Raw genomic sequence first — 23,890 nt, 5'->3', positions numbered from 1 at the left:
GTTGGAAGGGACTTTGGAGGTCATCTAATCCAACCTTGTGCTCAAGCAGGAGAGTTTATACCGAATATTAGCCTCTACCAAGGTTCGAACTCCGGTGATTCAGCTCTGGTGATTCAGTTCTGAGTGGGTCAAACGCTTCGCCACTGTTAAGTTCTGGGCGAAGAATGGAGGATATCAACCCTTTTGTTACCTGTGAGGTAAAATGACTCCTTGGCTGCCGCAGCTCCTTTTATAGGGAAAGTGATTCGGCCAAACGACCAATCAGGAGAGAGTATTTTCCCGCTCCGATGGAGGACCAGAGTGAGAACTTCAACTGCCAACTCTATACCCCGGCGGGGGGGAGAGTCTCCAACCTTGGCCACTTTAAGCCTTGGAGGACTTCAACTCCCAGAATTCCCAATTATGGGAGTTTGAAGTCCTCCAAGGCTTAGAGTTGCCAAGATTGGAGTACTATACTATACTATACTATACTATACTATACTATACTATACTATACTATACTATACTATACTATACTATACTATACTATACTATTATAAACTTCTAATTTGGAACCTTAGGAAAGCAGCCCCACTGGTCACCTCTTCCTCTTTTTCTCTCTATGCTCACTTCTTAGCCAATCAAAACAGTCACTAACTGCAGAGAGGATGGTTCTGATTGGCGGGGGCAGGACAAACTCGCCCCGGAACTTGGAGCCTGCGGCACAGGGAGGAAAGGGGAACCAATTTAGTGTCGGACCGCGGACCCTCGGGAGAACGCATTAGGGTGACCTGTTCGGGATTCGTGGTTTCGAACCGCGACGCCCCCCCCTCCGCCCTCCCGCGTCGCCGTGGTTACCGCCTGGAGGGTCGGGGGCGTCACTAAGGATCATGACCGCGGCCTTGGGGAAAGTAGGTATGGGGGGGGGGTAGGGAAGAGAGGCGTCCCCTTCCCGAACCATCGTTTTCCCCACCCTTCACTGCCTCCTTGAACCGACTGTCCTCGGAATGGGTGGGATTCCAGGTCCCATCATGCCCAGCCGACCCATCTGGGGTCCTCAAGATGGGAAAACGTGGGTGGATGGAACAGGGGGGGCGGGCACTGATAGAATTGGTGAATTACCTGCATTTAGGTGCTACTTTTAGTTTACCCAAACTTTATAATGGGGACAAAAAAAATAAAAGAAGTAACTACATTTCTCTGCTTTTGCCCTTGTATGTAAATATTGAATTTTTTATTTTAAAAAAGAGCAACTTTTACCCAAAACCAGGCAAAGCAGGCACACAGATTGAGTTGCTCACAGAATCATTCAGTGATCTATCTATCTGCCATCGGCTAGCTCAGTCTGTCACATAAAATGTGCTTGCCATGAATCTGCACTGAATAATAGAAACTTCAGTCCTAAAGGAGGTTCATCTGTGCTTAAAAGCAGAGCCGAAGATCTAAAGACTAGCTAGAAAGTAAGAAATTCAACAATTTCCTGCTTTCTAGCTGATCTAAATCTCCTGGCACAGCAGAATAGCTGATGGCCGGGGAAAAAAAATAGCAATTTAGAAAGCAAGTTTGCCAGGTAAGGAGTGAATGGGCGGGGAGGGTTCCCACGGGCCATGTGGGCAGCACAGCCTTGTGTTTCTGCGTAGCCTGGATTAATTGCTTTGGGGGGGGGTGCTCTGCGGGTGAGATTTCTCTGCGGCCCACCAAAATTTTGCCAGGAGACTGCTGATCTAGTCCAACCCCCTACCCAAAAAGCCAAAAGAGAAATGTAAGTAGGACATCAGCCATACCGTGGTGTCTTGAAACAGCTTTTGGGGCTTATACAATCAATTTGTGAAAGTCACGAAGGCGTAATCTTGTAATTTGGGAAAAGGGCTTGATACATTTTTCTTATTTCAGTAACTTTCTTCCTGCAGGTGTTGTCCCTAGGGAAAGAAGGATCTGTTTTTTTCAGGTAAGGTACTCAGTGTTCTGCACATTACAGATAATGGTCACTTCATTAAGATTTCGGAGATTAATAAGCAGCATCTATTTGCCATGGTTGTTGTGGAGTCATGTGATTTGCAAGCTTCCCAGGTGGCTTCTAAAAGGAAACACATTGTGGAAACTGGATCCACTTAACATCTGCAGTGCTTTCTTTAACAACAATGGCAAAAGTCATAAAATTGGGCACAACTTATTAAACAACTGCCTTGCTTAACAACAGACATTCTGGCCCCAGTTGACTGACAGCTATCTGTATTTTCTTTTGCGTCCTGATGGAAGATATCACTAAAAGGATAGAAAGAATTCTGATGCTCATCTTTATTGTAAACATGTGACAGAAAACATTTTGATAGGACAAATAAATTAATACAGGATTATTCTCTTTGGCTTTATGACTTGCACTCTTTATATAGATTTGGAAAATTGCCAATTGGGCTAGTAGCTTTTGCATTCTAATTACCTTTTAATTGGAGAACTTCAAGAGGGCTGTGAAAATTTTTATCCTGTGGAAGAACATGCTATCCTAGCATAATAAGGATTTGTCTGTTTGCTTTTTAGCCTTGTGTTCAAATCATCCAGAAGGAATCCAGTCTGTTCTATAGGTAAGATTTTTTAAGCAACTTGTCATAATCTGAGAAAGAGAGCCATCTTTGGGGCTATGCTGTGGTGTGATGAATTTGCTATCCAGAGTTGTTCGCTATGGCATGGGCAGCAAATAAATTCAACAATGAGAGGATATTATATTCTCCCCTTTTTGGCAAAAACAGTTGGCCAGAGAGTGGTCCTTTCCCGATTATAAAAATATTTCAGATGTGCCAGACTTCCATGGTCTCTTCCCTTAGACCAGAGGTGTCAAACTCCCGTCGTCACAGCATTGCCACATGACATATTGGGACTTTTTTCCCCTTTGCTAAACTGGGGGGAGGGGAGGCAGTACGTGATGCATCCAGCCCCGCAGGCCTCAAGTTTGACACCCCTCCCTGTCATGCCCCTGTCAGAGTCTGAATCCAAGGAGAAAGCCAGACAGCTAACAAGGAGCTGGAGTGTGGCTCTTGGCTGTGGAGGAAACTGGGGAAGGGCAAAGTCCGGCTGGGCAGAGCAAGGTAGAGGTAGAACAAGGAAGAGGGAATTCAGAGGACAAACCAGGCCCATCCCCTCTTCCTCCTATGGCATGCAGGGAGGAATGGAGAAGGGCGCAACATGGGTTGCGTGGCTTACGAGGGAGGAAAGGGCCCTGATTCCCTTCATTAGCCACACCTGGGAAGAGAGTTGATAAGAAAACCAGGCTGCATGCGGCAGGTTGCTGGGAGCAAACGTGAGTTTATCCTGTGTTGTCGTGGCTTATCTGTGTTCCTGGCATCTTCCCAACCGTGTTGAGTTTTGCCATGCCTTCAAGCCTGAAATTCTTGCTCCTGCCCTGCCAAACTAATTACTTCAGTTTGGCTTGTTTAGACTTTTAAGTTACAGTTTGTGTTGCTCATGTTTTAGGCTTAATTTTCTGCAGTCAAAGGCTGTTCCCGGGAGAGTTTTTCTCCAGCCAGAAGAAAACATTGGGGGCAAAGTTGGAGATAATAAAGGGATTCTTATTGCTTATCTGACTTGTGTTGCCTTTGCCACGCCCCTTTGGGTCATCACACATGCCTTAAGACGAAAGGTCTAAAATTTACACTAAATTATTATTTAAAAGAAATTTTTATAAGATAATGTATCGTTGGCATCTAACCCTGGATAATTTGTCAAGAATGTGTAAAGATATCTCAAATGAATGTAGGAAGTATAAAAATAAAGAAGGGACATTTTGTCCCTTATGGCAGACAAATGACAAAACAAAGAAATATTGGAGTAGGATTCACATCTTTTTTTTTTTCTTGTAAATTTTATTTGAGTTTTCACAGAGAGAAAAAAAATACAAATAAAACATCTTTTTTGAAAGCAGCATAATCCCGGGTTACATTTCTTCGTACAGACACAAATTCAGGTTCATGCTCATTTTTATATTCTATTCCATATCTTATTACTATTTTACATTTTCTGCATATCTTCTCCCCTCTTTTAATTTTCTCAATTTTATTTTAATTATCTCAATTCAAATCAATGTATTTATATTTTTTGTCTGTCCTGTTTCAATTATGTGTTATCTTTTCTCATTAAACAAAATTTCTCCTGTAGTTGGGGTTGGAGTATGACACCTTTATATCTTGAGTAGGATTCACATCTTAATACAGAAGATTCTTAAATTAATATAAAGATAAAACCAGAGACATTTCTTTTGGGTTTAATGGAAAAGAATTTGGGGTGAGGGTGGAGAATTGGAACTGAAGTTATATATATTGATGGCAGCAAGATTACTCTATGCACAAAAAATGGAAGGACGCTCTGATTCCCACAATGGACAAATGGCTGTAGAAGCTGATGGAGATGACGAAATTGACTGTTTTTATTAAAGGAGAAAAAAAAACACAATTACTTTTGATTCTACTTGGAAACGGCTCCTGAACTTTGTGCTTGAGGTGGGAAAAAAAATGAAACTTTGAATTTGGGTCTTACTGATTAGACACATTGGTTGTTATAGCTAGTATATATTATATAAAATAATATAATGCCTTTGTAAGGCCACACTTGGAATTCTGCATCCAGTTTTTGTCACCGCGGTGTAAAATAAAACATGTGGAGACTCTAGAAAGAGTGCTGAGAAGAGCAACAAAGGGGTCTGGAGGCTAAAACATATGAAGAATGGTTGCTGGAATTTGGGATGTCCAGTTTGATAAAAAGAAGGACTAGAGGAGACATGATAGCAGCCTTCCAAAATTTGAGGGGGTCAAGCTATTCTCCAAAGCCCCTGAAGAGGCCAGACAAGAAGCAACAGATGGAAACTAATCCAGGATAGAAGCAACCTAGAACTAAGGAGAAATTTCCTGACAGTACAAACAATTAATCAGTGGAACAACTTGCCCCCACAACTTGTAAATTCTCCAACACTGGAAGTTTCTAAGAAGAGATTGAATAGCCATTTGTCTGAAACGGTAGAGGGTTTCCTGCCTGAGCAGGAGGTTGGACTAGATGACCCCCGAGGTCCCTTCCAACTCTGCTATTCTATTCTAAAAGTAAAAAAGTTGAGGTTTTATGCCATTACCTTGTTCTAGTGCTCCAAAAAGAAATCGGAAGTCAATGGTTTTTTTCTAATAATAATTGATAATTCCCTCAACAACTATTTACAAAGTCTGCCCTACTATCACTATTAATCTTCACGTCACTCCTTATCACTCGTCCCCTCCCAGTTGTGACTGTATGACTGTAACTTTGTCGCTTGTATCCTTACTATTTATATGGACTGCTTCCTAGTATGATTTGATGGCTTATTGTACCCTAGGACTATTATTAAGTGTTGTACCTGATGATTCTGGACTCTTGATGAAGGTATCTTTTCTTTTATGTGCACTGCGAGCCTTTGCACCAAAGACAAATTCCTTGTGTGTCCAATCACCCTTGGCCAATAAAGAATTCAATTCTATTCTATTATTCTATTCCTTTCCTACACCTTTTCCCCCTTCCCTAAGCTATGAAAGAACATAGTCACTTACCTAGGTAAATTTTTTAAAAATAGCCCCTTTCAAAATAAAAGCAATGCAGCTGTATTCCAAGTATAACATATTGCCTATTTATATTTGATTTCCAGTTTCCAATTCACCTCGCACCGGCTGAAGAGCCAAAGGGCTGGATATGGACCCAGGGTTTTTAAAATACTCAGATCTGATCTAGACCTTCAAAGTTTTCTGTATTATTTTTTTTTTTTTGTCTGTTTGTTTCCTCTTTTAAAGGCAGCCTACGGCCGAATTTTCAAAGACACTACAGATCTATGCCTACCCATGGTATCGGCCGCTATAGACATCTTCTCCCGCCGGAGGTGAGTATTCGAAATCTCTCCCTTTGCAGATTTGGTTGGTTCTTAAAAAGAAATTTCTAGAGAGACCTGACTATTGGCTGAGGACTCTCTGGATTAGAAGGGGGTGGGGGGTGCTATTACAGGCAGTCTTCAACTTACGACCACAATTGAGCACAAAATGTCCGTTGTTAAGCGAGATACGCTTCTTCAGTGAGTTTTGCCCCCATATGACGACCTTTCTTGGCTGCCGTCGTTAAGGGAATCCAGGCAGTTGATAAGTTAGTTAACATGGTCATTAAGTGAATCTGGCTTCCCCTCCTTGACTTAGCTTGTCAGAAGGGAAAGCTCACGTGACCCTGGGGCATGGCATCAGTCATAAGTATGAACCAGGTGCCAAGCCTCTGAATTTTGATCACGTGTGTCAACTCATAAACTATTTCTCTGGTCTTTTTCGAGTTGCCAACAGAAAGGGGTTTGAAAGAGAGCAGTGCGGCAGCTTGGAAATCAAAAGCGTATTCCATAAATGTTTTCAAAGATAGTAACTAGGTGACCGAAGTTTCTGCCTTGCAAAATTCTAATTGGAGAGCATGCTTGATGACTCTGGGCTATGGGTGTGTCTCATTGGAGAATATGAATTATTTTTTTAATAAAAATGTTTTTATTTTTTATTTTACACATCTCTTCAAATGAGCAATGTGATTCCAGGTTACAACCTTCATACATAGTGATAAGTACATTTCCAACTTCCTTATCTAATTTCATATCAAATCATTATCTATTCCACTGATCTTTGAATAAGTTCTCACTTCATATTTTCAATTCGTTAATCCAATATCAAAAGCATTTCATCCTCACATATATTTTCCACTCTTTATCCCCTATTATTTTCATTTCCAGCTTACCACCTATTTTATTTTACATTATTGTCTTCATTCACTTTCTCAAAGCCGATGTATAATAAACAAACAAAAAAATAAAAATAAAATAGAACTAATACATTCAGGATCCACATGGTGTTTCCCCCAATCTACAATAAATCTTATATTTATTCCAGAGATATTCATATAACCATTTCATATTTCCTTTCTGTTTCCGTTTAACCAAATTTCACCTATGAAATTTTATTAAATTTACATCCCCCTCCTTTTTCATCATAATATAATAATCTCATTGCAAATACTTTACTTTGCAATATAATCCTTTCTGGTTTACCATATGGACAATATGAATTACGATCCACCCAGGGGGTAGGGGAAAACCAGGGTCAAAGGTGACAGTGAATGATGTGCCTCAGAGTTGGCTAGCTGTCAGGGCTCCAGCAGTTAGCCCCATTTACATCCTGAGTCTCTAGACAGATTTTCAAAGCTTAAAGAAGATTTATTAGGAGTAAACATGCCTGGATGTAGCTGACTTTGAGACACATGGTTGGTAGGCAGGCAGGCAGTCAGGCAGGCAGGCAGGCAGGCAGGAAAGAAAGAAAGGAAGGAAGGAAGGAAGGAAGGAAAGAAAGAAAGAAAGAAAAAGAAAGAAAGAAAGAAAGAAAGAAAGAAAGAAAGAAAGAAAGAAAGAAAGAAAGAAAGAAAGAAAGGCAATAGCACTTAGACTTATATACTGCTTCACACTGCTTTCTAGCCTTCTCTAAGCAGTTTACAGAGTCAGCATATCACCCCCAACAATCTGGGTCCTCATTTTACCAACCTCGAAAGGATGGAAGTCTGTGTCAACCTTGAGCTAGTCAGGTTTGAACTCCACACCGTGGGCAGAATTAGCCTGAAATGCTGCATTATAACTGCGGCACTCCTTCCTTCCTTCCTTCCTTCCTTCCTTCCTTCCTTCCTTCCTTCCTTCCTTCCTTCCCATCTTTTCCCCTTTCCCTTCCTTCCTAAGCAATAGCCCTTAGACTTATATCCCGCTTCACAGTGCTTTCTAGCCCTCTCTAAGCGGTTTAGAGTCGGCCTCTTGCCCACAACAATCTGGGTCCTCATTTTACCGACCTCGGAAGGACAAGTCAGCCTTGAGCCTGGTGAGATTCGAACTGCCCAACCGGAAGCAGATGTCAGGCGGCAGCAGCAGGCGGCAGCACTGCATTCTAACCACTGCACCACCGCAGCCCATAATGAACTATAAGTCGAAGGCTACCTGTATAAATTTAATAGATCACCAATGAACCCCGCTGTCATTTTCCCCAGGCCCCTCCTAAAAGGAAGAACCATGTGGAAATGAAGGAAATTGACCCCGGCACAGAACACCAGTATGGCACCTTAAACATCGTGATGACGGGCTATGACGTCTGCCTGGTCGAGCATTATGCTCAGTATGTGCATCGGCTCTGCAACAAGCTGTCCGTCAACGTGGTCGAAAGGTAAGACTCACTTAGTAAACCGTATGTAGCCAGAGGCTGAGGATGTGAGGAGGCTGCCTGCCGTGAAGAAATCCTTGCGAAATTAGCCGCCAGTCGGAAAATACCCTAGTCAATAGCTAATACATAAAAGCTTTTCTTTTTTAACTTTCTTCCTAATTTGGAGCACTGAAATATATTGACATAATCTCTTAATAGATTAGAATATCCGAGCCATTACCCTGTTTCCCCGAAAATATGACCTACCCTGAAAGTCCTAGCTTAATTTTTACATCTGCACCCAATATAAGCCATGCCCCCTCCCCCCAAAAAATAAGCCCTAAGGAAGATCCCGCCCACTCCAGAATCCATGGGTAAAAATTAAGCTCAGGTTGTCCTTACTGGTTGTCCGTAATGTCCTTACCTTTAGAACAATCAGTGGAACAGCCTGCCTCCCAAAGTTGTGAATGCTCCGACACTGGAGGTTTTTAAGAGGAGACTGGACAACCCTTTGTCTGAAGTGGTCTCGGGTTTCCTGCCTAAGCAGAGGGTTGGACTAGAAGACCTCCAAGGTCCCTTTCTGTTTATTTTATTCTCGTGCCCTGCTCAAGCAGGAAACCGAATGGAATAAAATGGAATAGAATGGAACAGAACGGAGTAGAGTAGAAAATACAGTAGAACAAAACAGATAAGAATAGAAAAGAGAAGAGAATATAGAAGAAGAGAAGAGGAATATAGAATAGAACAGAACAGAACAGAATAGAATAGAATAGAATAGAATAGAATAGATATTGGAATGAAGAAGAGAAGAGAAGAATATGGAATGGAATGGAATGGAATGGAATGGAATGGAATGGAATGGAATAGAATAACAAAGACTGGAATGGAGTGGAATAGAATAGAATATTGGAATATAGAATAGAATGAGAAAGAAGAGGAGAGAAGAGGAATATAGAATAGAATAGAATAGAATAGAATAGAATAGAATAGAATAGAATAGAATAGAATAGAATAGATATTGGAATGAAGAGAAGGAGAATATGGAATGGAATGGAATGGAATGGAATGGAATGGAATGGAATAGAACAGAACAGAACAGAACAGAATAGAATAAGAAAGACTGGAATGGAGTAGAATAGAACAGAATATTGGAATATAGAATAGAATGAGAAAGAAGAGAAGAGAAGAGAAGAAGAATATAGAATAGAGGAGAAGAGGAGGAATAGAGAAGAGAATAGAGAAGAATACAAGAATAAAATAACTTTCTTGTGACTTTGAACGTGCACTAATCGGCATACATTAAAATGATATTTTGTTGCACACAGATTAATAATAACAACAAAGCATTTCAGACTAAAGGATATCCAATCAAATGAAAAGTGGTCATAATTTCCCCTCTCTCCGCCTCCTTCTCTGGTGGATCTTCCCGCAGCTACGCCATGCCCACGAAGACCATAGAGTTGGTGTTGACCGGGGAACACGGCAGCAAAGTGCGTGTGGACGGCCACCTTACAAGCCACCAGCGTGTCGTCCAGGTAGGTTGCCTTTCCAGTTTTATTTTCCATAATGCAGGCAGTCCTCGACTTATGCCCAAAACGGAGCCCCAAATTCCTCTCACTAAGTGAGACAGTCATTAAGTGAGTCTTGATTCGTTTTGTGATTTTTAATAATAATAACAATAACCACCTTTATTGTCATTGTACATGGACCCAACAAAATCGATTGCGCCTCTGCTGATGCCATCCATCCATAACAAAATGCAACGCAACACGAATAATATAGAAAATAGTCCCTTATACAAGGAATTTCTTGCCAGAGCTCTCAAGGGAATCGCTGTTGTTTTAGTGAGGAACACGGTCGTTAAGCGAATCTGGCTTCCCTCCCGTCGACTTTGCTTGTCAGAAGGTCGCAAAAGTGCACCATGGAACACCAGACACAGCGACCATCATAAATGCGAACCAGCTGCCAAACGTCCAGGTTTTTGATCACGTGATTGTGTGGATGTAGCAGCGGGTAAAAAAAACAACGGTGGAAACTCACTTTTTCAGCATTGTCGTAACATTGGTCACTAAATGAACTGTTGTTAGTCGAGGACTACCTGTAAGTACGACGGCAGGATGGCAGTCGGTGGTTCTGCGACTATTTCCTGCAAATCTTCTGAATGATAGCTGTTCTGACCAAGGCTTCCTGAGGCCATAACCCTAACCCTAAGCACACGTTTAGTCCAAACAAGTCTTGTTTTATTTCAGCGTTGGGAATTATGTGCATCCCCAGACCGTAATGAGTCCCAAATAGTTCCTCGAGATAAGCACCCACCTTTCTCTCCTTCGAAGTGCTGTCAACAACTAGAGTGCTAAATGAATTATAAAAAAACCAACCAAAGTACAAAATCCGTACAGAGCTACAGGATTAATCCGAACAGACTTTGCTTTGGCAGTTCAAATTTCACCAGCTCAGAGTCCACTCAGCCTTCCATCCTTCCGAGGTGGGTAAAATGAGGACCCCGATTGTTGGGAGGACAACAGGCTGACTCTGTAAACCACTTAGAGAGGGCTGGAAAGCATTGAAAAGCAGTATATAAGTCTAAGTGCTATGTTAAACACCCCCATAAGTGAAAAACAGCAGTGCTTGATCCTTGCTTTTTTCGCATCTTTACAGGTGGGTCCTCACTTAATGACTAAAATTAGTGATGGGTTGAAGCTAAGGCCAAAAGGTATTTGTGGCCTGATTTCAAAGTTCTAGGGACCTTCCTTTTTCTCCGTGTATAATATAAAATACAAAACCACAGAAGAAAAAGAGTAGGAAAATAAGGCGGAAGGGGAAAGTTGTAGGGAAAAGAGGACAAGAAAGAAAGAAAAATATCGATAGCTGTTAAGCAAGTCGCCTCCGACTTATATGACTATTTTGCTATTATTGTTAAGTGAATCGCACGGTCGTTAAAGCGAATCTGATTTTCCCTCTCATTGATTTTGCTCATTGGAAGCGGACTAGGAAGATCCCAAATGGCAATTATGTGACCCCAAAACACGGCAACTGTCCAAAACCGCCAAGCGCCCAAATTTTTATCACATGGCCATGAGGATACCGTCGTAAGTGTGAGGATTCATCACAAGTCCCTTTTTCCCCCAGGGCCGTTTTAACTTCCAGTGGTCGCTTAACAAACGGTGGCAAGTCAAGGACTGTTTGTTATCATTTTATTATTTTTATGACCATCTAGCAGGGGATTTTTTTTAGGTTGCATTTGGTACGGGTTATCCGAATAGATTTATAAATAGATAAATCAATAGATCACGGTAATACATCGGACGTTGGTGATCTGTTTTCCTTTTTCCTCTGGAAAAAAATTGCTTCTTCTCCATTCCTCCAGATTAAACAACTGACTGCCACGTTTAGTCCGATTTTCCTGGAAATTATTCAGAATAACCTGCCCGAGGGAGTCCATCTATTGGTGAAAGAGGTATGTGGGTTCTTACTGAAATATTTAAATTGAGAATAAAATAATGAAAACCGTCAATAAATTTAACTTTAAAAAAAAGGAGGATGACAACGACAACTCTGGAGTCCTCGGTGCTCTCCGAGCTGGGTTGCTTCCTTGCAGACGTTTCATGACCCAACTAGGAAACATCATCAGTGCTAGAAGGGAGAGAGGGGTTTGTGGAGAGGAGGAGGACTGTGGGGTCCTTGGTGCTCTCTGAGCTGGGTGGTTTTCTTCCAGACGTTTCATTACCTGACAACATCGGTGCTTGAAAGCCGGAAGGATATAAAACTGTGCATCAATTTCCAAAGGAACCCTAGAATTCTTTGTACCATAATCTGATAAACCCTGACACAAACCAAGTTAAAAAGCTAGATTTATTAAATTGTTTCTTTTTTTTGCTTTGTTTTAGCCGAGTACCATGCACAAATCCAACCTCAGTACCTGATAAATATCATATTGCTTTGGTCAGTGGTCTTCAACCCCCAGCCCATTATTAACCTGTGGCTTATTCGGAACTGGGTCACATAAGTGGCTGGCTAGAGTGCACGTGCCAGCCCACTGCTTGCGCGGAGCTGCGCATACGTGTGCTGGCCCGCTACTCGCACAAGGGCTGCATGTTTGCATGTGTGTGTGGACTGGCCTGCTGCTCACAAGGTCCAGTTCCTTTCTCCCCCTCATGCCCTCCCAGCCAGGCTGCCAAGCCGCAGAGATTGGGGACCGCTGGTTTAGGTGATCTGGACCAGGGGTCGCCAACCTTTTGGACCTCAGGGACCACCAATCTCATAATTTTAAATCCCATGGATCAAGAGACCCTGGGAAAATCCCCCCAAAAGACTACAGGGAAATCCCCCCTCTCCCGTTTTCCTACCAATCGTTCTTTATTTGGGATCGCAGGATACCGTCTTCAGTTCCATTCTCGGGGATGAGAGAGAGAGAGAGAGAGAGACTTTTGGCTTCATGCAAGGAAAACAGCAGGAGCCGCAGAAGTCTTTCTTTCTCTCCCCCCAAACTCCGCCAGAAATGAGTCTTTGCCGGCGCAGCCTCTTGGAGCAGGAGGCCTTGCAAGGTCCCAAAGACTCATTTCTGGCGGAGTTTGGGGAGAGAAAGAAAAACTTTGGCTGCTTTCCTTGAGTGCAGCCAAAAGCAGAAGAAGAAAGAAGCAGCCCGGTGGCCAGGCCAGGCGCGTGGGGTGAGTGGGGCAAGTTCCCCGCCCTCCATCCTTTCCCCCCTTTCCTCACTCCCTCGTGTTGTTCGCAATGCAAGCGACGCAAGTCTTGTGTTCCCGCGGGCCGTGTGGGCGGAGCAGCCGTGTGTTCCCGCGCAGCCTGGATTAATTGCTTTTGGGGGGGACATTTCTCTGCGGACCACCGACATTTTCTTGCAGAGCACCAGTGGTCCCCGGCCCCACCGGTTGGCGACCCCTGATCTAAACTTTCTCAGGTACAAAGGTTTTGCAACTTTCTTAAGTAACCCCAACTCTGCATCGTCCAAGATCCAAACGTTCGGTTTGTTTCTTCCTTTCAGCACACGGAAGAAGATTTCAGAATCCGTTTGAAGGTCCGGACAGAACTGGATGAGCTTCGGGCCAAACTGCAGTGAGACAAGGCCGTGGGGGCGCCGATCGATTCCCAGCCATTCCTTCCAGGGTTCCTCAGCCAGCACTGGTGGACTTCCAACCCCACCCCACCCCAAATTCTCCAGCCAGACTACCTGGGTGGACTTCAACTCCCAGAATTCCCCCACGAACTACCAAACTTTGAGGGCCCGGAGAAAAAGAGCGCAAGCAAGCTTGGTTCCTATCACACGGCTTTCCCATCCTATCCCCTAATCTGGCCGCTTGCACCTCCCGAGAGATGCTTTTAAAAGTGATTTTTTTAAAAAAATAAATAAATAAATAAAAAAGCCCAATGGGTAGCAACTCTTCCATTCACCGCATGCTGCTGTCCAAGCGGGTTTTTTTTCAGGGAAAACCTTTTTAACGTTGTGGCGTCTTGTCCCCTGAAAGTGATTATGTCTGCCCAGTTCTTGGTACAGCACAAGACGCTGAATGATTCCCCTTCCCTCGCGGCAAATGAGGCGAGATCATTTCTTGCCAGGCTCCTTTTCCACGACCCTCGTCCATGAAAAAGGCAAGGCTGTTGGAAATGGGGCGGCTTTTATCGACGGGAATGAAATCAAATCAATAAAATTTTGTTATTACTGTAAAACATGAAAATCGCGCAAAGGCGGCTTGTTGGAAAATCTAGTGTAACAAAAGAGAAAAGGACCAGGGGTGACATAATAGCACAGGGGTCTCCAAGCTTGGCAACTTGAAGCCTGGAGGACTTCAACTCCCAGAATGCCCCAGACAGCTTTGATAGGGGACTTCCAATATTTGAGGGGCTGCCCCAAAGAAGAGGCAGTCAAGCTATTCTCCAAAGCCCCTGAAGAAGCAGGACAAGAAGCAACAGATGGAAACTCATCAAGGAGAGAAGCAACCTAGAACAAAGAAGGAATTTTGTGACAGTAAGAACCATTGATCAGTTTGCCTTTGGAAGCTCTGGGTGCTCCCAACATCAGAGGCTTTTAAGAAAAAAAATATTGAAAAACCATTCGTCTGTTTTTCGGGTCTCCTTCTTGAGCGGAGGGTTGGACTAGAAGACCTCCAAGGTCCCAACTCTTCATCATCATCATCTCCTTTTAATGACCCCATAATCCCTTGCGGGGTGGAGCCTGGGCAGCTGAATACGGCTGAGTCTTTACTGGCCGGATGCCCTTCCTGTTGCCAATGCAGAGTAATATTCAGCAGATAAGATTCTCATTGTGCCCAGAGAGAGAGAGAGAAAAATACCTGCTTCTACCTAGGATTGAACTCACCGCCTGCTGATAGCGAGGCAAGAGCTCCACTCAAGGTCCCAACTCTGTGGTTATTACAGGACAGTTCTGCAGGCTACTTCTGCCGGCTGCCTGCAATTTGGCACTTCAAATCCCACCAGGCTCAAAGGTTGACTCAGCCTTCCGTCCTTTCGAGGTGGGTAAAATGAGGACCCAGATTGTGGGCTGACTCTGTAAACTGCTTAGAGAGGGCTGTGAAGCACTGGAAAGCGATATATAAGTCTAAGGGCTATGTTAAATACCTTTGACCCCACACCCCCATAAGTGAAAATCAGCAATGCTCGATCCTTGCTTTTTTCACCCCGAGATTTTTCCCCAGATCGGGAAAACGTTGCCGATACTTCAAATGAACACCACCCACAAAGAAAAAAGAACACACTCCGTTTATCCTGGCAGGAGGCATTCACCTTTTGTGATGACCCGAAAGGGCGTGGCACAAAGGCAACACAGTCAAAATAAGCAAGAAGAGTCCTTTTATTATCTCCAACTTTGCCCCCAATGTCCAGGTGACCTTCGGCTGGAGAAAAACTCCCAGGAACAGCCTTTAATTGGAGGAAATTCCGCCCGAAAACACATACAAACTGTTAAACTAAAAATCCACACCAACCACGCTGCGGTAATTAACTGGACAGGGCAGGAGAAGGAAGTTGCAGGCTTGAAAGGTCAGCAAAACGCAGTTGGGAAGACGCCAGATAAGCCTCGACAAAACAGGATAATACACGATTTGCTTCCCACCGGTTGCTGTGTGCAATCTCCCTTTTTAAAGGCTGCAGGTAATGAAGGGGATCAGGGCCCTTTCCTCCCCCATAAGCCCACACTGCTCTCTTCTCTGTTCCTCCCTAGGAAGAACCCTAGGTGGGTTCTTCAGACACAATATTCTTCCGATTAAAATCAGAATTCCGATTTTTTGGGGAATCGCCCCCCCCTTTCCCCCACTACTTCTCCTCCTTCCCCTCCCCTCGGAGGCCCCGAGTCAGGAGTTGCTACCGCCGGTGCGGCTCCAGTCCCGCGTGCCTCAGGAAGGGAAAGGCAAAAAGGAAGAGCCGCCACGGCGCTTTGCAACAGCAGCAGCGGCGCCGGAGGCTCAGGCGCAGCAGCTCCCGGTTTTGCCTTTCCCTTCCCGAGGCAACGCGGGACTGGAGCCACGCCGGCGGTAGCAACGCCGGACACTTGAGCGGAGCCCGGGCGGTACGAGCGGAGGCCGCTGAGCGGCAGGAAAAGGGAGCTGGGCAGCCACGGACCAGCCGTCTCTCCGTGCAACACGCCACCACCTGGCCCTGGCGAGGGAAAGCAGCAAGCGCTCCCCAGGCGGTGGCCTCGGCCCCGCCCCCAGGGAAGCGGCTGCCCAGCTCTGGAGCTGATCCACATGTGACCGGCTGGAAAGGAAGGGTGTGTAGCGTTGGTGTTGTGTGTGCGATTTCTTGGCTCGCGGCGCGGGGTCTCTTGGCCGGCCCCGGTTTTTTTTTTTTTTCAGAGAGGAATATCATGCCTGGTCCTTCGTCTTAATTCTCTCTCCCTTGTTCTACCTCTCCCCTGCCTTTCCCCAGTTTCCTCCACAGCCAACGGAACCACGCTCCCGCTCCCTGTCCGCTGTTCGACCTCCCGCTCCGAATCAGATTCTGACAAGGGCATGGCGCATTTTTTCCTATTAAAAGCAAAAAAAAAAAACCGCCACTCCATTTTTGTATTAAACGGGTCTGACAGAATAAACATCTTTTTGTCTACAAAATTTAGCTCTTTCTGAACGGATGAACCGGCTGCGGCTTCATCCAAGCGCCAGCCCTGCTGGGTTTGGGTGGTTCTGAAGTTTGGGGAGTCCAGCAGGCAATTCATTCCCCTGCCTCCCTTTCGGTCAGCTGGCAGCCTGGTGCAGTTTCTGCCTCCTCTTCCCCTCTTCCGCTCGCTGCTTCTGATGTTCCGCCATGCAGGACCGAAAACTCTGCACTTGCTCCTGGCACTTGCGCCAGTCCTGGTGTTCCGCCATGCACTCCATCACAGCGTAGTGGAAAGAGGCACAGCCGGTACGCTGGATCATCTGGTCCAAGGGGTCTTCCTCCTCCTCCTCCTCTTCCTCCGTCCTTGCTTGCGTCTTCTGGCTCCAGTTGTGGCCAGACATCCTGGCAGATCTGGGGAAAGGAGACCCAGATACTTAACAACGAAAAAATATATCCTTGTGGTCTCCACACCAGTGTGAAGCTACTCAGGCCAAGTGAGACTGTAACCCCCTAACCCAACACTTAACTGTCCCAAAGGTGCTTTAAAAAAAAAAAAGACAACTGGACTTTCTGGATTTTTTTTCCTTTGGAAGACGTTTCGCTTCTCATCCAAGAAGCTTCTTAAGCTCTGGATGGTGGAGAAGGGAAGGATTTGTATTCCTTGCGGAGGGCTGGTCATTTGCATCCTTTTAGAGGGTCCTTGAGGCTACTTGGAGGTGAAGCACTCTGGAAGCTCCTTGGATGAGAAGTGACGAACACCCTTGAGGGGTGGAATGGATTTCCTGTGGACTTCAACTCCCAGAATTCCTCATCCAATTGTGGAAAGGGAACTTCATGAGGACAGTGGTGACACCCAAGCAGGAAAAGCCCAAAGGGAACATCAGGCCAGCCATAAAACAAACTTGCATAGGAAAAGAGATTTAATAAAAGGTATTGAAAGAAGCCCCCTAGGCAAAAAGCCAAGTAATTAAGAAAGCTAGGGAAACAAGAAAAAGAAACAACAGGCCATGCCAAATCAGCAAAACAAATACACAAAAGACACGAAATAAATTCCATAGCAGACAGGAGATTGCCACCAAACAAATATAAGAAAACATTAGGATGAAACTGATAATCCAATCAAACCACCCCGCAGAGTTTACCCTCTGGTGGAAATGAAGACAAGCCCTTGACAGGATTTAAAACATTAAGAAATACAAACACAAGCACACACACACACAAAAGGAGAAAAAGGTATAAAAATCAGGGGTTTATTATACAAAGATGGCTAGCCCCAGGAGCGCAGACTTCTTGCTATCTCTCACCTTCCTGAAAAATAAAAGGAACCGCTTCCAAGCAGTTGTCTCTGTCTTTAAACCAGAGTTCTCCCAGCAGGAAAATCGAGCTCTCAGAAGAAAGGCATTTTTGCAGCCTTTCAACACAATATCTATAGCCTTTTGGACTACCTGTGGACTTCAACTCCCATAATTCCTCAGCCAGTTAGCTATGTCGCCTTCGTGACCTGTGGACCAACTCCCAGAATTTTTCATCCAATATCTATGGCCTTTTTTAACTCTCTGTGGACTTCAACTCCCAGAATTCCTCAGCCATTAACTCTTGCCTTTATGACCTCTGTGGACTTCAACTCCCAGAATTCTTCATCCAATATCTATGGGCCCCTTTACTTACTACCTATGGACTCCCACTCCCATAATTCCTCAGCTAGTAACCATGACTCCTTTATGACCTGTGGACTTCAACTCCCATAATTCCTCAGCCAGTTAGCTATGTCGCCTTCGTGACCTATGGACCAACTCCCAGAATTTTTCATCTAATATCTATGGCCTTTTTTAACTCTCTGTGGACTTCAATTCCCAGAATTCCTCAGCCATTAACTCTTGCCTTTATGACCTCTGTGGACTTCAACTCCCAGAATTCTTCATCCAATATCTATGGGGCCCTTTACTTACTACCTATGGACTCCCACTCCCATAATTCCTCAGCTAGTAACCATGACTCCTTTATGACCTGTGGACTTCAACTCCCAGAATCCCTCAGCCAGTTATCTATGGCCTTTTCTACTCGCTTGTGGACTTCAACTCCCAGAATTCCTGGGCCGTCATGGCTGCCAACAAGCGAAGTCAATGAAGGAAGCAGGGATTCTGGGAGTTGAAGTCCCAAGGTCACAAAGGGGGCCGTAGGTGCCCACTTAAGATCCCCAAACTACCTCATTTTTTTCCCCCTCTTAGGAGCCCCCGCCCCGCCCCCGCCCCCGGACAAGCTTACCTCGCAGGGTTGGGGGTGAGGAGGCGACTGGGCTCCGTCGGTCTCCTCACGGCCAGCCCTGCCAGGTAGGCCAAGCCGGGCCGCCCCGCCCGCCCTCCGAAACCCCGCCCACCTCCGCGAGCGCCTCCAACCGCCGCCTCAGGTCTCCCTTGCAAGCGCCTCGCCGCCCGCCAAACTGCTGCCGTGGTGGGCGATGCCCGGGCCTTCCGGGGGAGGGTCCCCGGCCTACGGCTTCCGGGTCAGGGCTGAGGCGAAGATGGCGCAGGCGCCGGTGCTGCGGATTCAGAGCGACTGGGACCAGGTCTTGAGGTGGGGGAGGCCACGCCCACGACGGCGCCGGCCACGCCCTGCGGCGTTGGCGGGGAAGGGAGACCACCGGGAGATCCCTGAGGGAAAAATTGGAGTGGGGTCTCTGAGGGTGGGGCGGGCAACCTTTTAACTGCGTGGGCTTACCTTAGGGGTCTTTGGGTTCCCTAGTCCCAGCCTTCTGGGTGCGGGAGTCCAAGGCAGAGAAGACCCTGAGGCAATCAATCCAGCCCTCTCTTGGACTACAATTCCCATCCACCCAGGCCACAATTGGCTTTTAACCGCCTGGACATGTCTTAGGGGCCTTTGGGTCCACTAGTCCCAGCCTTCTGGGTGCGGGAGTCCAAGGCAGAGAAGACCCTGAGGCAATCAATCCAGCCCTCTCTTGGACTACAATTCCCATCCACCCAGGCCACAATGGGCTTTTAACTGCCTGGACATGTCTTAGGGGCCTTTGGGTCCGCTAGTCCCAGCCTTATGGGTGCGGGAGTCCAAGGCAGAGGAGACCCAGGGGCAATCAATCCAGCCCTCTCTTGGACTACAATTCCCATCCACCCAGGCCACAATGGGCTTTTAACTGCCTGGACATGTCTTAGGGGCCTTTGGGTCCGCTAGTCCCAGCCTTATGGGTGTGGGAGTCCAAGGCAGAGGAGACCCAGGGGCAATCAATCCAGCCCTCTCTTGGACTACAATTCCCATCCACCCAGGCCACAATGGGCTTTTAACTGCCTGGACATGTCTTAGGGGCCTTTGGGTCCACTAGTCCCAGCCTTATGGGTGCGGGAGTCCAAGGCAGAGAAGACCCTGAGGCAATCAATCCAGCCCTCTCTTGGACTACAATTCCCATCCACCCAGGCCACAATGGGCTTTTAACTGCCTGGACATGTCTTAGGGGCCTTTGGGTCCACTAGTCCCAGCCTTATGGGTGCGGGAGTTCAAGGCAGAGAAGACCCTGAGGCAATCAATCCAGCCCTCTCTTGGACTACAATTCCCATCCACCCAGGCCACAATGGGCTTTTAACTGCCTGGACATGTCTTAGGGGCCTTTGGGTCCACTAGTCCCAGCCTTATGGGTGCGGGAGTCCAAGGCAGAGAAGACCCTGAGGCAATCAATCCAGCCCTCTCTTGGACTACAATTCCCATCCACTCCAGGCCACAATGGGCTTTTAACCGCCTGGACATGTCTTAGGGGCCTTTGGGTCCACTAGTCCCAGCCTTCTGGGTGCGGGAGTCCAAGGCAGAGAAGACCCTGAGGCAATCAATCCAGCCCTCTCTTGGACTACAATTCCCATCCACCCAGGCCACAATGGGCTTTAACTGCCTGGACATGTCTTAGGGCCTTTGGGTCCACTAGTCCCAGCCTTATGGGTGCGGGAGTTCAAGGCTGAGAAGACCCTGAGGCAATCAATCCAGCCCTCTCTTGGACTACAATTCCCATCCACCCAGGCCACAATGGGCTTTTAACTGCCTGGACATGTCTTAGGGGCCTTTGGGTCCACTAGTCCCAGCCTTCTGGGTGCAGGAGTCCAAAGCAGAGAAGACCCTGAGGCAATCAATCCAGCCCTCTCTTGGACTACAATTCCCATCCACCCAGGCCACAATTGGCTTTTAACTGCCTGGACATGTCTTAGGGGCCTTTGGGTCCGCTAGTCCCAGCCTTCTGGGTGCAGGAGTCAAGGCAGAGGAGACCCAGGGGCAATCAATCCAGCCCTCTCTTGGACTACAATTCCCATCCACCCAGGCCACAATGGGCTTTTAACTGCCTGGACTGGTCTTAGGGGCCTTTGGGTCCACTAGTCCCAGCCTTCTGGGTGTGGGAGTCCAAAGCAGAGAAGACCCTGAGGCAATCAATCCAGCCCTCTCTTGGACTACAATTCCCATCCACCCAGGCCACAATGGGCTTTTAACTGCCTGGACATGTCTTAGGGGCCTTTGGGTCTGCTAGTCCCAGCCTTATGGGTGCGGGAGTCCAAGGCAGAGAAGACCCCGGGGCAATCAATCCAGCCCTCTCTTGGACTACAATTCCCATCCACCCAGGCCACAATGGGCTTCATCCCCTTCTCCTCCTGTTTCCTACCAGTTGATTGGTAGCTTTTCTGGCTGGGGAATTCTGGGAGTTGCAGTCCACACCTCTCAAAAGTTGCCAAGTTTGACAAACACAGCAATAAACCCATTTACTTTACAGGTAGGGACGTCCTTGGCCGTCGGGATGCAACACCTCTGTCCTTTCAACTATTGCTTTTATTTATTAAATGTATATGTCTCTCATATCACCTGATTCTGGGCTAATGGATACTTTCCCCCTCCAATTTTCTAGGAGAAATGAGGAGGAGGTTTGGCTGAGCTGCAGGAGTCCAGGTGAGTGAGAAAACCCAGCCTCTCCTGTGGTCCAGCGATTCTGCCAAGGAATTCCAGTTCTTTCTTTGCCTCCATCCCTACTCAGACGTTACACACCTCGTGTGGTTGGAAGGATTATCCTTCTGGGTTCAGTACCAAGTGGGGAAAAAAGACACCGGAAACATGGAGGCTGTTTGGGAAGATGGTTTAATGGTGGACAGGACCGCATGCCTTGGAGCTCCAAAGTGAAAAGGACGGTCCCACGCTTCAAGATGTTGAGAGACCCTTAGTTAATATATACTCTCTGTTGGGCCCCAGCCTAGTATTTCCTGTTCCTGTGTAAGAAATGTATCCCATTGGCTGTCAGACTCCCAGGGGCAGGGGTCTTAGCTGGACCGCATGGCTTCACCTGAGTGCTGGCTGATGCAATCTTCCCAGGCCAGGTGGTGAGATGGGTACAGGCCTTTGTTATGTAGAATACTCTTTGCCTAGGCTTTAATGGCCCACCCATTAACCAAGGTGTGTGTGGTGGGGGATGAGCTTCTGCCTCTCTGAGTTTCTACTTCCCTTTTAGGGGAAATATTCTGCCTTTTAAATATTTCTTAGGGTATTTCATTTTTCTTGGAGAGGGGTGGGTGCTAACTTCCTACAGTGTAAAGTAACCGCCTTCCCACAATTCCTTCTGTCTTAAAATAGGCTTGCTCAAAACGGAATTATGGCTTGCGTGGTATGGTCCAAATTCATTGTATCAGGTTTTGGGAAGATTTGCAGTCCATTATCATTTTAGGTTGCTGATTAAAATATATTAGGACCTAATGTTGAAAAATTCACATTTTTTCCCCTCCTGTTCTTTCTTTTCAAAGGCGGGTTGGCTTTAGCACCTGCTAAGCTTTGGTTCTTGCCTGCATTTTGGTCCCTTAACACAACCACAGAGTTGGCTGGGACCTTGGAGGTCTTCTAGTCCCACCCTCACACCATTTCCGACAATACCGTTTGTTCTTCTCCTTTAGGGAAATCGACTTTATATGGAACTCTGACCTGTCACGGTTTGAGCCCAGATGGGATTCCTGAAATTGTAGCCTCCGAAGGATTTGAAGTCAGCGCAATAACTAAGGTATTGTCGAAAAGCGGAGTCCTGTAATTTTTTTTAAAAAATCGTATAATGTGGAAAGGTAGAAGCATTTGGGAACCACAGCTCATTCGATGCAAAACCTAGTATTTCTCAAACTGTGGCAGCTTTAAACTACATAATAATAGATTTCAGCTGGATAATTGTGGAAAATGATGTCCAGACAGCTTCAAGTTGTCATGGTTGAAAAATAAATACTGGGCTAGATTGATGGAGGATTGGCTGGGTGATTATGGGCTAATAACCAGGAGAAGTGATTTCTAGTCCTGCCATAGGCACGAAAGCCAGCTGGGTGAATTTTTGGACCACTCCCGCTCAAGCCAACCCACCTCACAGGGTTGTTGTGGGGAAAATAGGAGGAGGAAGGAATATTGCGTATGTGAGTTATTCATAAAAATAATACAGGCAGGATATATATATATATATATAAATAAGAAAATAAGAAAGCAAATAATAAAGAAAGCAAAAATTAAGAAAACAAATAATAAAATAGTATATATATATATAAATAATAAACTATGACACCATCTTGTCTTTTTTTGACCCCATGCTGCAGAAGCTATTACGTCTGGCTGCTTAGCTTGTTTACTGATGGGTGGATCTCAAATTGTTAGACTTTATGTGAGGGAGGGAGGGAAGGAAGGAAGGAAGGAAGGAAGGAAGGAAGGAAGGAAGGAAGGAAGGAAGGAGAGGAGGGAGGGAAGGAAGGAAGGAAAGGAAGGAAGGAAGGAAGGAAGGAAGGAAGGAAGGAAGGAAGGAAGGAAGGAGAGGGAGGGAGGGAAGGAAGGAAGGAAGGAAGGAAGGAAGGAAGTAAAGGAAGGAAGGAGAGGGAGGGAGGGAAGGTGAAGGAATAAGAAGGAAGGAAGGAAGGAAGGAAGGAAGGAAGGAAGGAAGGAAGGAGAGGAGGGAGGGAAGGAAGGAAGGAAGGAAGGAAGGAAGGAAGGAAGGAAGGAAGGAAGGAAGGAAGGAAGGAAGGAGAGGGAGGGAGGGAAGGAAGGAAAGGAAGGAAGGAAGGAAGGAAGGAAGGGAAGGAAGGAGAGGGAGGGAGGGAAGGAAGGAAGGAAAGGAAGGAAGGAAGGAAGGAAGGAAGGAAGGAAGGAAGGAGAGGGAGGGGAGGAAGGAAGGAAGGAAGGGAAGGAAGGAGAGGGAGGGAAGGAAGGAAGGGAGAGGGAGGGAGGGAAGGAAGGAAGGAAGGAAGGAAGGAAGGAAGGAAGGAAGGAAGGAGAGGGAGGGAGGGGAAGGAAGGAAGGAAGGAAGGAAGGGGAAGGAAGGAAGGAAGGAAGGAGAGGGAGGGAGGGAAGGAAGGAAGGAAGGAAGGAAGGAAGGAAGGAAGGAAGGAAGGAGAGAGGAGGGAGGGAAGGGAAGGAAGGAAAGGAAGGAAGGAAGGAAGGAAGGAAGGAAGGAAGGAAGGAAGGAAGGAAGGAAGGAAGGAGAGGGGAGGGAAGGAAGGAAGGAAGGAAGGAAGGAGAGGGAGGAGGGAGGAAGGAAGGAAGGAAGGAAGGAAGGGAGAGGGAGGGAGAAGGAAGGAAGGGAAGGAAGGAGAGGGAGGGAGGGAAGGAAGGAAGGAAGGAAGGAGAGGGAGGGGGAGTGGGAAGGAAGGAAGGAA

At 46.3% G+C, this 23,890-nt stretch overlaps 3 protein-coding genes across 7 annotated transcripts in view; 2 read left to right on the top strand and 1 right to left on the bottom strand.

Moving 5' to 3' along the window:
- Positions 1-643: 643 nt before the first annotated feature.
- Positions 644-13,593, top strand: MRPL48 (mitochondrial ribosomal protein L48). Its single transcript, XM_026723168.2, has 8 exons — positions 644-890; positions 1,890-1,927; positions 2,518-2,561; positions 5,778-5,863; positions 8,032-8,204; positions 9,613-9,715; positions 11,548-11,637; positions 13,183-13,593. Exons 1-8 carry the CDS (start codon positions 870-872, stop codon positions 13,255-13,257), a joined length of 630 nt encoding a protein of 209 aa, XP_026578953.1. The 5' UTR covers positions 644-869; the 3' UTR covers positions 13,258-13,593.
- Positions 13,594-16,202: 2,609 nt separating this feature from the next.
- On the bottom strand, positions 16,203-18,772 carry COA4 (cytochrome c oxidase assembly factor 4 homolog). 2 transcript variants are annotated; one of them, XM_087937846.1, is made up of 2 exons: positions 18,625-18,772; positions 16,203-16,658 (listed from the first exon to the last, which is right to left on the bottom strand). In XM_087937846.1, exon 2 carries the CDS (start codon positions 16,646-16,648, stop codon positions 16,385-16,387), a length of 264 nt encoding a protein of 87 aa, XP_087793972.1. In that variant the 5' UTR covers positions 16,649-16,658; positions 18,625-18,772; the 3' UTR covers positions 16,203-16,384. The 2 variants fall into 2 exon arrangements, with proteins under 2 accessions (XP_087793972.1, XP_026578947.1); XM_026723162.2 differs by having other exon boundaries at positions 18,513-18,714.
- Positions 18,749-23,890, top strand: part of PAAF1 (proteasomal ATPase associated factor 1) — a 26,710-nt gene continuing 21,568 nt past the window's right edge. For 2 of the 4 annotated variants that reach the window (XR_015744391.1, XM_087937825.1), the window contains exons 1-3: positions 18,749-18,821; positions 21,136-21,176; positions 22,166-22,269. Coding sequence is in view for 1 of the 4 variants with exons in the window: in XM_087937825.1 (XP_087793951.1) it covers positions 18,769-18,821; positions 21,136-21,176; positions 22,166-22,269 (198 nt within the window). In the remaining 3 variants the exon portion in view is untranslated. Of the gene's footprint in view, positions 18,822-20,751; positions 21,004-21,135; positions 21,177-22,165; positions 22,270-23,890 lie in introns of those variants that run through there. The other 2 variants (XM_087937826.1, XM_087937827.1) reach the window with 2 other exon arrangements.

Source organism: Pseudonaja textilis, chromosome 7, assembly GCF_049901715.1.
Source record: "Pseudonaja textilis isolate UNSWEBS1 chromosome 7, rPseTex1.2, whole genome shotgun sequence".
NCBI lineage: Eukaryota > Metazoa > Chordata > Lepidosauria > Squamata > Elapidae > Pseudonaja > Pseudonaja textilis.
Note: the sequence above shows the minus strand (reverse complement) of the source record. Positions and strands in the feature narration are given on the sequence as shown.

Bases quoted from the DNA above. Each gene is read 5' to 3' on its own strand.
- MRPL48 (XM_026723168.2), top strand. From the start codon at position 870: ATGACCGCGGCCTTGGGGAAA. The intron at 2,562-5,777 runs GTAAGATTTTTT...CCTCTTTTAAAG, and splicing joins GAATCCAGTCTGTTCTATAG to GCAGCCTACGGCCGAATTTT. The intron at 9,716-11,547 runs GTAGGTTGCCTT...CCATTCCTCCAG, and splicing joins GCCACCAGCGTGTCGTCCAG to ATTAAACAACTGACTGCCAC.
- COA4 (XM_087937846.1), bottom strand. From the start codon at position 16,648: ATGTCTGGCCACAACTGGAGCCAGAAGACGCAAGCAAGGACGGAGGAA.